Source organism: Peromyscus leucopus, chromosome 5 (genome assembly GCF_004664715.2).
Source record: "Peromyscus leucopus breed LL Stock chromosome 5, UCI_PerLeu_2.1, whole genome shotgun sequence".
NCBI classification, from domain to species: Eukaryota; Metazoa; Chordata; class Mammalia; order Rodentia; family Cricetidae; genus Peromyscus; species Peromyscus leucopus.
Window position 1 is genome coordinate 106184837 of NC_051067.1, and position 14721 is coordinate 106199557.

Genomic DNA, 14721 nt, shown 5'->3' on the forward strand with positions numbered 1-14721 from the left:
AAATTAGATAATTATTAAAAGTCTAAAACACATTCTGACTCCCTGTAGGAAGAGTAGTGTGTATGTAGAGAACTGAAAAGCAGAGGCAAGCTAGCAATAAAAACATCAATAAATGCTCTACATATAGAATGGAAACAATGTACATGGTCATCTCACTAACACGAATATCTTCCCTGCTCCCAGTTCAAATCAGCAGGGACCTAATGTTGTCCTTAGAATGCCATTGTTTACATATCTACCAGGGAAGGGCACAAGATATAATCCTAGAGACCTTCAGCCCTAGACCTGTTTCCTACTACACAGCAAATCTTTGGCTATCTGGACCCTGAAATTCTCTATCTACAAAACTATAATTTGTTACCATTTTTAAGTTACTGAAGTTATGTTTTTGTTTTGTTTCTGAGATGTGGATCTTGTTTATCTTTCCCTGGGCTTATGTAATCCTCCTGTCCCAGCCTCCAAACATCTGAGGCCACAGACACTAAAGAGTCCAGTTTGTGGTTTATTATCTATTGGGAACAACATTGTGACTTACAAAGGCAATGGGGCTTAGGGAAATCAAGTTTTCTATTGGCAACTGACAAATATGAAAAAACATGAACTTGTTGAGAGAGGACATGGGATTTCCTGTAGTCAACAGTGTCTGAAGCTTCTACCTCATTTGAACAATGTCTGAGACTTGGAAAAAAGGAGAGAGAAGATGAGAAGATGATGGGAGGGAGAAAGGAAGAAAGGAAGATATGGAGCCTAACCACAGTGAAGTGTTAAATTAGATGGGGGAACTTTCAGGCTCACACATCCAGATGGTTATGAGAGTATTTATTGAGTCTAATAAAATGTGTTTAGAAGGATAAGGAATGACACACAGAGGATTTGTCATACATGACTAAAAGTGCAACTGCTAAGGTTAGAAATGTTTATGTTAGTGTTGAAACAAATACAGATAAATCAATGGACTCTGTAACCTCAGGATGACCCCATCTTCATTCCAGACATCTTTCCTGTCACAGGACACTAAAGCTCTGCATGCTTGACCTGAGCCCCCTTTATCTCCTGGATCTTCTGGGGCAGAGTCTTGGTCCAAAACTGCAGCTTTCTGGCCTTCAGGGCTCGGCCCACAGCAGGATAGATGTCCAGCTGCAGGTACTGCTCATCATGGGCCAACTCGGGCCAGTATGGTAGACCCACACTATTTGGGTTCCTGTGGATAGGTCACCAATAGGGAAGGATAAGGTCACTCTCATCCAAGACTTTGTCCCTTGATTTGGGTCAGAACAGTGGATGAGTACGCTAAGGATCAGAGGGTAAAGAAAAACTGATCTACCGATAGAGAATGCGTGTGCCACCCATTAGTGTCTGGTCCATGTGAAGTAAGGTAAGCTGTCTAGTTTTGTCTCTCCCTCTCAGAGGGCAAATGTAAAGAAAAGTACCACAATGCAATGATTCACCCACTAGGTTTATGTGGGATGATCAGTAACTAAAGCAAGAAGGTGTCTGCCTATGTGTGCCCAGGCTGGAGAAGACTATGGTAAAATTAAGGGCCTACACATGTTAATGAGACACACCCACATGGGAGCCCTGGATGGAGAACCAGATAAAAGCAGTTTGAGGGAGGGCACATTCTCACCCATGTCTTGCAAAGTTGGCCCAGTACTTCATCATCCTCCTGTTCAGCAGCTTCTCCTCTGGAGTGAGGTCAACTGCAGACAGAAAGAGACAAGGGTCCAAGTCCTAGCTACCTCATGCAGGTGCCAACTCATGCTCTACTAGAGCAACCATAGCCCGAATCTGAATACTAGGCCTGGTTTAAACTTCCCTCAGTGCTCAGAATCTAGGATCCATCCAAGCCTCTACTTGAATTCTCCCAGGATCACTCCTACCACAGTGTGCTCTCATTGCTTCTTGCACAAGGTAGACTAGGAAGGTTCCTATTCTAACCCTGGTAGAGTTTTTGTTTGTTTGTTTTTTGTCTTATGTTTTTCACATTAGAAATGTTGAACACTTGCTCCTGTTCTCTGCCACAGCCTCAGTTTCTTCAGCTAGACTGAGAGTTCTGTAATCCCTCAGGAACTCATCTGGGACTCCATTCAGTTCAAGGAAAATAAGGAAGACTCACCTTTCATGCCCCAAATGTGGGAGCCAAAGACAAAGGCAGCATGATCACCATGGTCAGCCCTCACATGGGATGGCCTGACATGCTTGATGAAACTTGGTTGGTGCTGGAACTCATAGAAGTAGACAGGAGCATGGGAACCTGGGAGTGAAGACACATGTTGCCATGATTTCTCATGTGGAGCTTTTTTGCCAAAACTTTGGTGATAAGAAACCTTCCTGTAAGGTTATCTGGAACCACAGTTTAGTGGTGAATCCAGGCTGGAGAAATGACTATGGGAAACCTTTTGTTAAAGAGTGACCCTGGCATTCCAGATGAGTAGTTGTGATAAGATACCAAGTGTAACTAACATGTTTCCTCCTCTGTACCTGGATAAGATGCCATTCATTTACTCTAGACATAAGGATTTACTAAAATAACTGTATTCAAGTGCCTGGTATCAGAGAACTGGTGAAGACATGAGTCAGGCCTGACACTACAGAGCTCATCTGGGACCAACAGTTCTGAGCTCCCCCTGCCCTTGTCTTGTTAAAGATGTACTCACGCTGAAAATGTGCTACTTGGAGTGCAGGGATCACAAACATGAAGTCCTCCATCAACTCCCTGAACTGTGCTTGGAGGGTCTGGGGGTCCTCAACGTCCCCCATGTATTCTTCCATTAGCAGGTTACTACATTCAGTAGGCAGCATCTGCACCATGAGGAATCAGGAAGAGTGATATAGGGCAGGCCCTTGGATAGGTAGACAGCAGCCTCCTAGTAAGGAATGTGGCCAGGGATGACAGGGTATAGAGGGAAAGGTATGAGCTTTGGGTGAGCCCGCATAGAAACACACACATACATTAACATTTATTCCTGAGCCTGTCATCCTAGAATATACGGGAACCCTCTCTGTTAGGACAGGATTCAACATTGCTCACCATCTGTGCTGCTGTGCTCTTCAGAATAGCTGGCAGGGTATCTCTGGTTATGTTCTTTATGACAGGATCAAGGCCCTTCAACTAGGAGGTAGAGGAGAGTCTTAAGTATAGGATGGGTTGAATCTAGATCAAGTATTCTCTGAGGTCCCACACCTGCCACTTGAGTTTAGGTTCCCAGAGGCTTTGAACTAGGTCTCACCAAGGGGACTCCCCAGCCACACTCATCACTGTCGACACCAATGATGCTGGGGACAGGCTGAAAATCCACAGAGGCCAACAGCTCCCGAGGGTGCCTAGGTAGGAACATCCCATCCACCACACCAGGGATCATAGTGAAGACCTATAGGGCATTAAGAGTCAGTGCTGAAGATCAACCACATAAATATTCTGATTTCCACTGAATATCCACAGTATTTCCCTATTTCCTATCTCATCTCAGGGTGCCATGCTCACTGCAGAAGAAATAGGACATCAAAATTATCCCATCTTGTTCTTTTTTCACACATTACTAAAGGACATATAACCATAGAACCAAGTTAACTGGTTTGAGTAGTAAGTACTAACAATCCCACATCCTGGTGACCAGGTCCTCCAAGCCACACAATTCTCCCAACCTGGTTGATAGCCAGAATTTCTGCTTCACTCTTGTCTCGTAGGCAGTGTACCAGGGCCTCTGAGTCCTGGGCTTCACATCCAGAGAGGTTGGCCACTATCTGTAAGAAGCACAGGTAATGGTTGTCTCATCTGTCTCAGATGTCAGCAGAGTTTCCTTGATTCCAGTAGATGTCATTGCTCCACATACCACATCCTACTGTGTGTTGTGTATGAAGGACTTAAATGGAAATGTTCACATTTTCAGTTGCCTAGAGGTGACAGCTGGGAAAGGGACTGTTCTACCTGCATATTGTTTTTTTGTTTTGTTTATTTTTGTGCATGGTGTTCATGAGTGACAATAGGTATGGTGTGTCATATTTTGCCTGTGAACGACAGAGAACATGCTTAGGTGGCACTTGTTGCCTTACCCCTTGTTTGCATTTGTCTGCACTGGCTTAGCTGAACTATGACCTTCCAGGGAGTCTACTGTCACTGCTTCCCATCTGTCCACAGGAGCTCTGGGTTTACTGACACATATTACTACCTCTAGACTTAAGTGGGATCTGGGGATTTGAACTTAGGACCTCATACTTTCATAGCAAGTATTAATACCAGCTGACAGCTGACTATTTCCCTCAATCCATGTGTTCCAGTTTGATTTTTTTTCTCAAGTTGACACAAGCCGTGGACAACTGGAAAAAGAAACTTCAACTGCGAAAATGCCTCTATCAGAATGGTTCATAGATGAGTCCAGGCTTTTTCCTTAGAAGTGACTGATGCAGCAGGGCCCATACCACTGTGGGCAGTGCCACTCGTGGGCAGGTGTCCTGGGCTATATAAGAAAGCAAACTGAGGAAGTCATGGATAGCAAGGCAATAAACAGTATTCCTCCCTGGCATCTGCTTGAGTTCTCACCTCCAGATACCTGCGTGAGGGCCTACTCTGACTTCCCTTAAAATTGGACTATAAATTGTAAACTGAAATAAACCCTTTCTTTTTATATAATTTAATTTAATTTTACATATCAGCCATGGATTCCCTTGTTCTCCCCCCTCCCACCGCCCCCTTCCCTCCAGCCCACCCCCATTCCCATCTACTCCAGGGCAAAGACTCCCCTGAGGATTGAGTTCAACCTGGTAGATTCAGTCCAGGCAGGTCCAGTCCCCTCCCCCCCAGGCTGAGCCAAGTGTCCCTATATAAGCCCCAGGTTTCAAACAGCCATCTCATGCACTAAGTACAGGACCTGGTCCCGCTGCCTGGATGCCTCCCAAACAGATTAAGCTAATCAACTGTCTCACTTATCAAGAAGGCCTGATTCAGTTGGGGGCTTCTCAGCTATTGGTTCATAGTTCATGTGTTTCCATTCCTTTGGCTATTTCTCCCTGTGCTTTATCCAACCTTGGTCTCAACAGTTCTCACTCATACAAACCCTCCTCTTTCTCGCCAAGTGGACTCCTGGAGCTTCACCTGGAGCCTGGCCATGGATCTATGCATCCAGTCCCCTCAGTCAATGGATGGGGTTTCTAGCACGACAATTAGGGTGTTTGGCCATCCTATCACCAGAGTAGGTAAGTTTGGGCTGTCTCTTGACCATTGCCAGTACCACATAGCTATTGGCCATGGTCTTTATCACAGCAATAAAAAGCCAACTTGGAAACAATGCACATGTATTTTTGCCAAAGATGGTAGCCACTGTGCATAGCTTTTCTGCTGTATATCATGCACAGCCTATATAAACCAGAGAGGGATGGATTCTAGATTTTATCCCTCAGAAATTAATGGAATGAAGCGATTTCCCATGATCCTTGATCCCCAATTAACCAAATACCAGAGTACTATAGGCAAGGACTGAAGCAGCAAAGTAATGGATAGTAGTGTAGAGTGCACTCACTGTGTAGACCACCTCAGATGTGTCAGAGATAAGGTCAGGCAGCAGGGCCACTCCACTCTGCATAATGGCTCCATGGAAGAGTCCTTTGGACATGGGGGACACAACAAGTGAAGACACACTTGTTCCCCCTGCTGACCCACCAAAAATAGTGACCCGGCCAGGGTTGCCTCCAAAGTGGGCGATGTTCTGCTGGACCCAGCGTAGGGCAGCCACTTGGTCCAGGTAGCCCCAGTTGCCTCTGGCATGCTGGTCTCCAGTGCTGAGAAGTGGCAGGAACAGGAATCACAGGTCTGTCCTTATTCTACTCAGTCCCCATTGTCCAACCCAGTTCCAGAATTACCTGAAGAAACCAAGGATACCCAAACGATACTGGATAGCAACCATTACTATTTCTTCAGTAGCTGCCAGTTTGGATCCATCAGTCATGGAAGCCATGCCCAAAACAAGTGCACCACCATGGATCCATACCATCACCTGGAGATATCAACACAGATCTCAGGAGCACCACATTCAGCCCAGCTGCCTATTAGATTATAAACATCTTTCATCTGTGCAGGTCGATTTACACACAGATATCCTCAGGATTTCAGGATATGCTCCACAGATGATTACTCTAGGTCTATACGCACATTTCCATCCCCACTTCCCTAAACAGAAAATCTGAGCATGCGGATCTAGATCACAAGTAATGTGATCATCACTCTTTGACCCATCAAAGTAGAGCAAACAGGAGTATCTTTCTTCATTGCTATTCAGAAGAGTTGGCAGATCCCATTGACACAACAAATAACCTGCTGCTAGAAATTTCAGAGATTTCAATATGTAGTCCTTGAGCACTTTATAGAGTGGGTCTGCCAGGTTCAGGTTGGTAGAAGAATTCCTGGTTTAATCCAAGACCTAGAGCCTCTTACCTTTAGATTCCCAGTGCTCTGTGTCACACACTCAGATTTAAGCAGCTCACCATGGCTGGGGTGACCTTCTTGAACCCAATAAGTCAAGACTATTAATCAGGGTCTAAACTACAGTGTTCAGAATTACTTTGTTTCTTCCAAGATTCCTGAGAAAGAAACATCCTCTTCCCAAGCTAACCACAGTCCAAGACACTCACAGGTAAATTAGATCCTTCATGGGCATGAGCTGGTGTGTAGATGTTGAGATACAGGCAGTCCTCAGACATAGAAGTGGGAGGCATGTTCAGATTCAGCATCTTTGCGACCTCATTAGTCATCATATCAGTCTGCAGACACCTGGTGAAAATGGAACACAGTTAGTTCAGGACATGTGATAATCAAACCCAAGTCTTAGTTTGCATATTCTCTCAGCCACCTTCAGCTACTGCTTTCCATGATGCCCTGATAACATATGATTCCTCCCTAAAGTCCTTTCCCATCAATGTAGAGTCCACCAGCTCTGTGAAAACGCTAATAGAGCAGGACTTTCAGGGAGACCTCTGGTCAGATAGTAATATCCTGAGGGCTAGTTGATGGAGACTTCTGGCAGTCTATGAAAATGATTGCCTCTCTGTACTATCATTCATCACTTCTATACTATTTAAAACCTGGTGTGGCCATTAGTTTTGACTGTTGACTTGACACAATGTAGAATCTACTGGAAAAATAATCTTACTGAGGAATTGTCTAGATCAGTGAATTACAACTTTACAAATTCTTTGAAACTTTAACACAGTTCCTCATGTTGTGGAGACCTCCAATGAACTATTTTGTTGAACTTTATAACTTCAATCTTGCCACTGTCTTGAATAATAATATAAATATATGTTATACAGAATATCTGATATTCAAACTCTGTGGGATAGCACTCCCAGGTTGAGTACCACTGGCCTAGATCCTGTTGGTCTCTAAGCATGTCTGTGGCAAATTATCTTGATTATGTTCATTGAGATAGGAACACTTGTCTATTGTAGGACGTACGGTTCCCTAGGAAGTGGCTTCTGAATTGTATAAGGATAGAGAGAGTAAGTGAAGCATTAGCAGGAATGCTTATGTCTGTAGTGATATGTAAGTAAAGCCTTTATGTACAGCTTTAAGTGAAATACACAGTAAAGCCTTTGTGTCTGAATTTGAGAGAACTGCTTCAGCAAAGCCTTTGCTATGTTTGAGTTAATCAGTAGAGGCTCAGAAATTGTTTGGGGACTGTTTAAGCCTTGAAGAAATGTTTCTCTGGAGAGTCTGTGCTTGGTGCTATTTGAGAACTTGGAGCTACACTGACCTTGGTCCTAAGACAATCCTGGCAGACCTGGCATTCTTATTTTTGATTACAGCTTGCTATAATCAAAAGGGACTGAGATGTGTGTGGGTTGTCTGCTCTCGTGAGCAGCAAGAGGAAAATGACTTTGGTAGTTAGAACCTTTCCCAGTCCTAATTAACATTTTGTATGCCTGAATAAAATAACTGGCGTGAGGTAACTGAGTGTCAGTCTTTTCCAAGAACACTGCACCCCTCTGCTCCTTCAAAGAATGAAGCCTTGGCATCCTAATGATCTTCTCTCCCTACTGCAGCGCCTATGACCCAACATCAAACATTGTTTCCCTTAGGCTCTGTTCCTTATTGGAGATGTGATGTGATCATCTTTTTTTAAATTTCTGCCTCTGTGGTTCCCATCTATGGTTGATTATAACCTGGGATTGTGATCCATAGTAAAATCTTACTTCATTACATTACTTATGTCATGGTACTTTATCACAGCAACAGGAAACAAACTAAGACACTTGGGTACTGGGGATCTGTGGCCACATAGGAGCTACAGGAATGAATGGACAATACCACAGGGGAGTGAGACATGCTTCACCTCATTCCAACTCTCAAGGTACCTCCTGCTTCTTCCACATAGTCTCCAGATGAAAGCATGTGTACTTGTTCCTTAGTCAATGGCACATGGACAATGGATGGTCACAGTGACTGTGAAGAATGGCCTTTCTCTCTCTCCTCACTGCAGTACCTGCAGCTAAATCCCTGCAGGTGCCAAGCTCTGATTCAGGAGCCTGGCACAGTTGTTCTTCTCTAATCCTTAGCACATTCATCGGAAACATGCCTGGGAGACTGCCCTCAGCACAGACTGAAGCTGCTATAGAGCTGAGATGGAGGAGGCACTGCAGTGTGGCCTAGAGCTCAGGCCGGAAGTCCCCTGGGCCCCAGAACTTACATGGCTGGATGGGAGGTCCCATCTCTCACACCACTCCATGGCTCAGGGGGTTCAGGAGGAGCAAAGCGCAGTGGTCCTACAGGTGGCTTGGCAAAGGGAATTCCCAGGAAGGTATAGACACCAACTTCACTGTCTTTCACATGGACAAGGCTTCCTCTCACCTGTCCTGTGTGTGTGTTCCTGATGGGGCTGGATGAGTCCTGGCCTGTAAGTGGAGAGATGCCATCAGTTGTGACAATTAGGAATTGCTACCTCATTGTCACTGTGGTACATGGGGAAAATTAGCCCAGTCCTCAAGGTTAAGTTGTGAGATGTGGAGATGAGGTCTCTGGATTACCTAGAGCATTAAACCTTGTCTATTGGCCCTCTTAAAAATTGACAGGACACTTCCCTAGTCAACAAAATGACAGGCTCAGAGCTACTTGGAATTATGAAGGAAATATTGTCATTATCCAAGGCCAGAAGGAGCTTTAGCCACAATGACACACAGAGATGGGACATGTTCCTGTTACTCTTCTGTCCCCACTGGCTCCTCAGTAAATAGTATCCTTATACATCTCTCACCATACATGTACCACAGGGTCTATCATGTGGTCTTTGGTGGAGGCATTAGGGGGTGCACAAACCCACACTTTCATCTGTCATCTGCACCAGCTCCTCCCTCCCTGGTGCTTCCCTCCCACAACATCAGCCTCTGACTGCAGAAATGAGACAGCTCTGACCCTGGTTCCCTCAGACAGACTCACCATGCACATGGAGAAGAAGAAATAGGAGCCCACAGGATACAGCATACAGCCAGTTAGGAAGTCTATTAAGCAGCATGTTGAATCTCAGGCCTAAGTCTATGCTGCTACAAGATGACACTCTAATAACAACAGGAAACAGAACAGTTAGGCCTTGCCCAGGCAGGAATTTATACCTTTCAGGTGCAGGTGTGGAAATTTATCTGAGTTGGACAAAGTTCTTATTGCAGGAGAACTGATAAGGCAGAAGCCACAGGGAGCCAAGGGTCAGCAGGCAGGGCAAAGCCACCTCTGCAGTCTCTGCTCCTTCCCTGGCCTCTTGGATATTTACAGCATGGTAGCTGAAGTCCTTCTGGAATGCCAGGATCCCTGTCTTTGAACATGGAGTCACCATAATGCAAGAAAGGAAGCTCTAAGTATGATCTTCATCCTTCAAGACTCCTCTGTGCTGTTGGGACTTATAGAGCAGTGAGTCCACCTCAGGGTCCCGTGTCCTTATGGTGATCTTAGGATCTGTAGGGCCCCTCCCTATTATGTCATGCTGGTTTCTTTGAAAGACACTGAACTTCTGACTCCTCCTCCTGTGTGTGCAGCAGTTCAATAACACCTTCAGCTCCTAGTGCAGTGGTTCTCAAACCCTCTAATGCTGTGACCCTTTAGTACAGTTTCATTTGTGGTGACCCCCAAAGATAATAGTTTCTTTTACTACTTCATAACTGTACTTTTGCTACTGTTATGAATCAAAATGTAAATATCTGGTATTCAGGATATCTGATATGTGACTCCAAAAGTGGCCATGATTCATAAGGTTGAGAAGCTCACCCCTAGTAGGCATCCTCAAGAATCATGATTTTGGTGAAGTCCTATGGTTGGCCTTCAAGGCAATGAATGTAGTATCCTAGGATGGTACAGGTGTGTGATATGTAGGGGGATTGGGATCATCAGGATCTAGAAGATGGGGGATAGAGCCCTTTAATGACAGAGAAAATGCTTTAGAGAAACAGAGAGACAGATTGAGCACCATTCATCACCTTTGTATACTGGAACATATTATGAGAGAATGTTTTTAATAGAGGGCCTAGAAAAACTTTAGGTCCCAGCACTCGGGAGGCAGAGGCAGGTGGATCTTTGTGAGTTCGAGGCCAGCCTGGTCTCCAAAGCGAGTTCCAGGAAAGGCGCAAAGCTACACAGAGAAACCCTGTCTCGAAAAACCAAAAAAGAAAAAAAAAAAAAAAAAGAAAAAGAAAAACTTTAGGGACAACCACAAAGTCAGATAATTTAATAATCCAAGAGATGAAGGAGAATGATTGTGTCACAAGGAACCAAAGAGTTTATGGGGATCTGTGAGAGTTAGAAATAACCTTCCTTAGATGAACAGGTACTGAGGGAGGCAGGGATAGGATGCTCTTCTCCTGGTCATTTCTGGACCTTCAGATGCTCCCATCCCACTTCCAGGACAAAATTCACATTCATATTCACAAATATATTCACAGATGTCCAGAGGATGTGAACATGAACCTGATAGTGTCTAGAGGCTCTACACGGGAGGTGGGGGGAAACTTCAACCAATTCCAACAGCACACACACACACACACACACACACACACACACACACACACATACACATACACAGAGGTGCACACACACAAAGGTACACACACAGAGATGCACACACACAGAGGTGCACACACACAGAGGAACACACACGCAGACACACACACTCACACTCACACACTCACACACACACTCACATACTCTCACACAGACACACTCACACACACTCACTCACACACATACACACTTACACACACACTCACACACTCACACACTCACACACACTCACACACAAACACACTCACAGTCACACACACACTCACACACTCACTCACACTCACACTCACACACTCACACTCACACACACACACACACATCACACACTTACACACCATTGTCTCTGCCAGCACTGACATGACAGCTGCTGAGAGAAGCAGAGCTGTGACCTGCACACAAAATGGCGGCTGCTGTGGTGGGATCAGGAAATGAGGAGACGACACAAAGTCTCCCAATGACCTCGACAACCTACCTGCTCTAAGTGTGGACATTGGTGAAGATAAGGGTTTGGACACCATGGGGTTGTTAACTCTTCTTCACCTCAGAAAATGTCCTGACTGGATGCTGTGCAGTCTTAAGCAGTCCTGATCCTCTCTGCCTGAGAGTGCAGGGAGGTGTCCAGTGAGACCCTCCTCCTGCTGTGTGTCATCTCTACCAGCTCCCACCTCCCGGCACCTTCCCTCTCACAGCACCACGTTCCCACACTGTAAAATTTTGCAGACCTGATGAGTTGCAACAAGAAAATTTAAAAGTCCCAAATCAGCCTAGTGAATCTTCTGTGTCGCCCTCCCCATCTGACCCTCAGGAATCAGCATCTTTGGTGCCACCTTTGTGGATGAGGACAGGACATCGGCCACTCACAGCCACTCAAGAGCAACTTGTGGACAGTTTTCTGAGTCAAATGCTTACCCTGTCCTCTGTGACTTGCTGCCTATACATTAGACTTACCACACAGCATCTTTGTTCATGTGTCTCACTTAAGGCTCCTGCCTGTGATGCCTGACAGTTATTGCAACAGACAAAACCTACAGAAATGGTTCTGCTTAGAGCCTGCCTACATCCACAGTGCTTTATCTTCAAAGAAATTCTCACCATGAAACCCTGTGTAATCGAGCAACATTTTCTTCTGGCTGGAAGTTAAAAAGCCATATTCCAGAGCAGGAGTCATTGGTGAAAACCACATTAGATGAACATATGTTTTCCTTTTCTTCTTTTTATTTTTGTTTTGTTTTTTTGAGACAGAGTATTGTATGTAGTCCAGACTGGCCTGCTATCTCAGCTTTTCAGGTTCTGGTTTATAGGTGTGTCACAAAACTCACAGCTAATATATTCCTTCTGAGTAATCCTGGGCATTCTCTCTAAGCCTCCACCACTCTGATGTTCCCTTGGATGACACAGGCCAAGATGAGACAGAATAAGTCAGAATACACTCCCTCCTTCTTACAGTTGTCACTGACTCTGAGCCCCGGAATCCACAGAAGGGATATTCCACACAGTAGCCACAAGTGAGTCAGGCAGATCTTTATGCATGGAGAAAACCCTGACCACCTGAGCCTGGTGCCCCAAAGCAGGGGCCATGAGTGAGGTGAGTTCAGTGGATCTGACTAGGGAGGCTCAGGGAGAGGTCACAAAGTTTACACTATCAGATTGCAGAGGCCCAGGAGGAGGTCAACAAGGTTCACACTAGGAGAGTGTAAGTGCTGTACACACACCCTGGGCACGAAGCCATTCTGGCTGAACTTCTGATAAGAGCCTGTGAGTTTCTGATAGGCCCAGAGCACCCATGCCCTTTGCTCTGGAATCCAGCCTGCCCTTGCCCCAGCATAGGTTCATGGTGAAGGAAACCCAGGGACCACTAAGGTCAAGTGAAGAATGTGGGGCACCAGGAATTCTTCATGTCTACTGTTCTGTCCTTGGGGCTGACACACTCACAGATATGTGACAGCATCAATGTATTATATCATTATTATCCACAAGTCCAGTAGCAGTCACAGCTACAAAAGCACTGAGGGAAAAGATCCATTTGCTCCTTTAACCCTGATCTACAGGTTCAGTACAACTCAGATCCCCTACTACTGAGCTGGTTCCTCACTATGGGTGACCTCCTCTTGTATAGTGATGCTTTGCTTGGGAGAAGGCTACTCTGTGGGCTTTGGTTTGGGCATTTGGAGTCAGTTCTCTCCTCCCACAATGTAGGTTCTGGGGTTGAACTCTGGCCACCAGCTCAGAGGCAGGCACCTTTACCAGCTCATTTCACAGGCCCTGGTGAGGGAATTTGAGGACACACATTTCCTACAATTTCTTCTGACATGTCTATGAGTTACTCCCTCTCTGTAATCTCAGCCTCTTACTCTGCATTACTTAGCAGTTTAATCTAAGGTTCCCTATGTCACCGGAAGAGCTCCCCTGAATGAGGAAAAGGAGAAGCAGGAGCCCATAGGCCACAGCATTTATGCAGTTAGGAAGTTTGTCAAGTGACATGATGGACTCCCAGGCCTGAGTCTATGCTACAGTGGAGTGCACTGTGTGTCATTAACAGGAAACAGAATATAGGGATTTTGCTCAGACAGGAATTTGGATCCAAAGTGGAGTAGGTGGAGAGTTTGTTGGGGGCAGTGCAAGGTCATTGAACTGAACTGACAAGGCAGAGGTTACAAGAGTTAGTAGACAGCAGATAGGGCCAAGCCACGTACTCAATTCCTGTTTCACCTTTAGTCTCTCTGGAAGGCACAGCAGGGCTCCCAAGGTCCTTCTAGGAAACCAACAACCCTCCCTTCAACCTGGAGTCACTGTATTCACAGTCCTTTTGGTAGCCAGCCCACGGCAGGTGTTGGGGTGAAGAGAAGGCTGCAGAAAGTTGTAACTGGAAATATCAGGAGGGCTTCTCCCTTAGATGCATGCTCAGGATGCCACAGGTGAAGAATGGGATGCAAATCTGAGACAGGTGACGTGGAAAAAAGAGACGTGCATTGCATGCCCATCACCCTGGAAACTGTTTCATACTTCCAGGACTTACAATTTCCTGAATCCACTTTCCGGGGCTCTGATGATTTTTTTTTTTTTGCAGTCATGATTTTAAGTAAACACATCACCCTCCCTGCTCAAACATAGCTGTTTCCTTTAAACACACTGAAAAACTAGCACTTCTGAAGTACCTGTCCCCTATCCACTCCATCTCCATACTTCCTAATTCTCATGGCCAGCCCCTACACAGTTCAAATCCACAATTTAATGGGGACATTATGGTTCTGGTGTTTGGGACTAGCTAGGCTTTCAGAGCCTATAATACAGGTTAATGAGTAGGAGCTTCAGAATCACAAAGGATCCTGGCAGGTACATGAAAGAGTACAGGATTAGGAGTTGCTCCCACTTGACCCAGTCTCACTTTCTGGAGGGTGTGGTGTGGGGAACCAGTTCAGACAGCCTAAAGTTCTGTCTTAGTTAGGGATTTTATTGCCATGAAGAGAGACCATGTGTAAGTGTTGGCTGAACAGATAGATGAGGAATGGATATATGGATACATGAAAGATACACTTGGCCCTGTGTCTTCAAAGTCTGTGCAAATCAGGCTGAACCCATTTGCACTCATGTTACTGGACAATAAACATTCTTTAAGATGCTACAGGCCCGTTTGTTTCTCCTCAGTTCAGTGCAGCTCAAAGATCTTCTGAGACCACCTTCCTGAAGGC

The 14721-nt window shown here is 45.4% G+C and overlaps 1 protein-coding gene across 1 annotated transcript; it reads right to left on the reverse strand.

The window, feature by feature from the left end:
* Positions 1 to 801: 801 nt before the first annotated feature.
* Positions 802 to 9608, reverse strand: LOC114703530 (liver carboxylesterase-like). The gene is made up of 12 exons (XM_037206180.1): positions 9425 to 9608; positions 8679 to 8883; positions 6625 to 6763; positions 5857 to 5990; positions 5517 to 5775; positions 3646 to 3744; positions 3231 to 3371; positions 3032 to 3112; positions 2658 to 2802; positions 2117 to 2254; positions 1628 to 1700; positions 802 to 1201 (listed from the first exon to the last, which is right to left on the reverse strand). The coding sequence occupies exons 1-12, from the start codon at positions 9498 to 9500 to the stop codon at positions 1015 to 1017; spliced, it is 1677 nt and encodes a 558-aa protein (XP_037062075.1). The 5' UTR covers positions 9501 to 9608; the 3' UTR covers positions 802 to 1014.
* Positions 9609 to 14721: the final 5113 nt, after the last annotated feature.

What these genes read in the sequence shown, in the direction of transcription:
- LOC114703530 (XM_037206180.1), bottom strand. Translation starts at nt 9,500, where the DNA reads ATGCTGCTTAATAGACTTCCTAACTGGCTGTATGCTGTATCCTGTGGG. An exon ending in CCAAGTAGCACATTTTCAGC is followed by an intron (nt 2,255 to 2,657) that starts GTGAGTACATCT and finishes CTTCACTCCCAG; the next exon opens with GTTCCCATGCTCCTGTCTAC. An exon ending in CCACATTTGGGGCATGAAAG is followed by an intron (nt 1,701 to 2,116) that starts GTGAGTCTTCCT and finishes TTCTGTCTGCAG; the next exon opens with TTGACCTCACTCCAGAGGAG.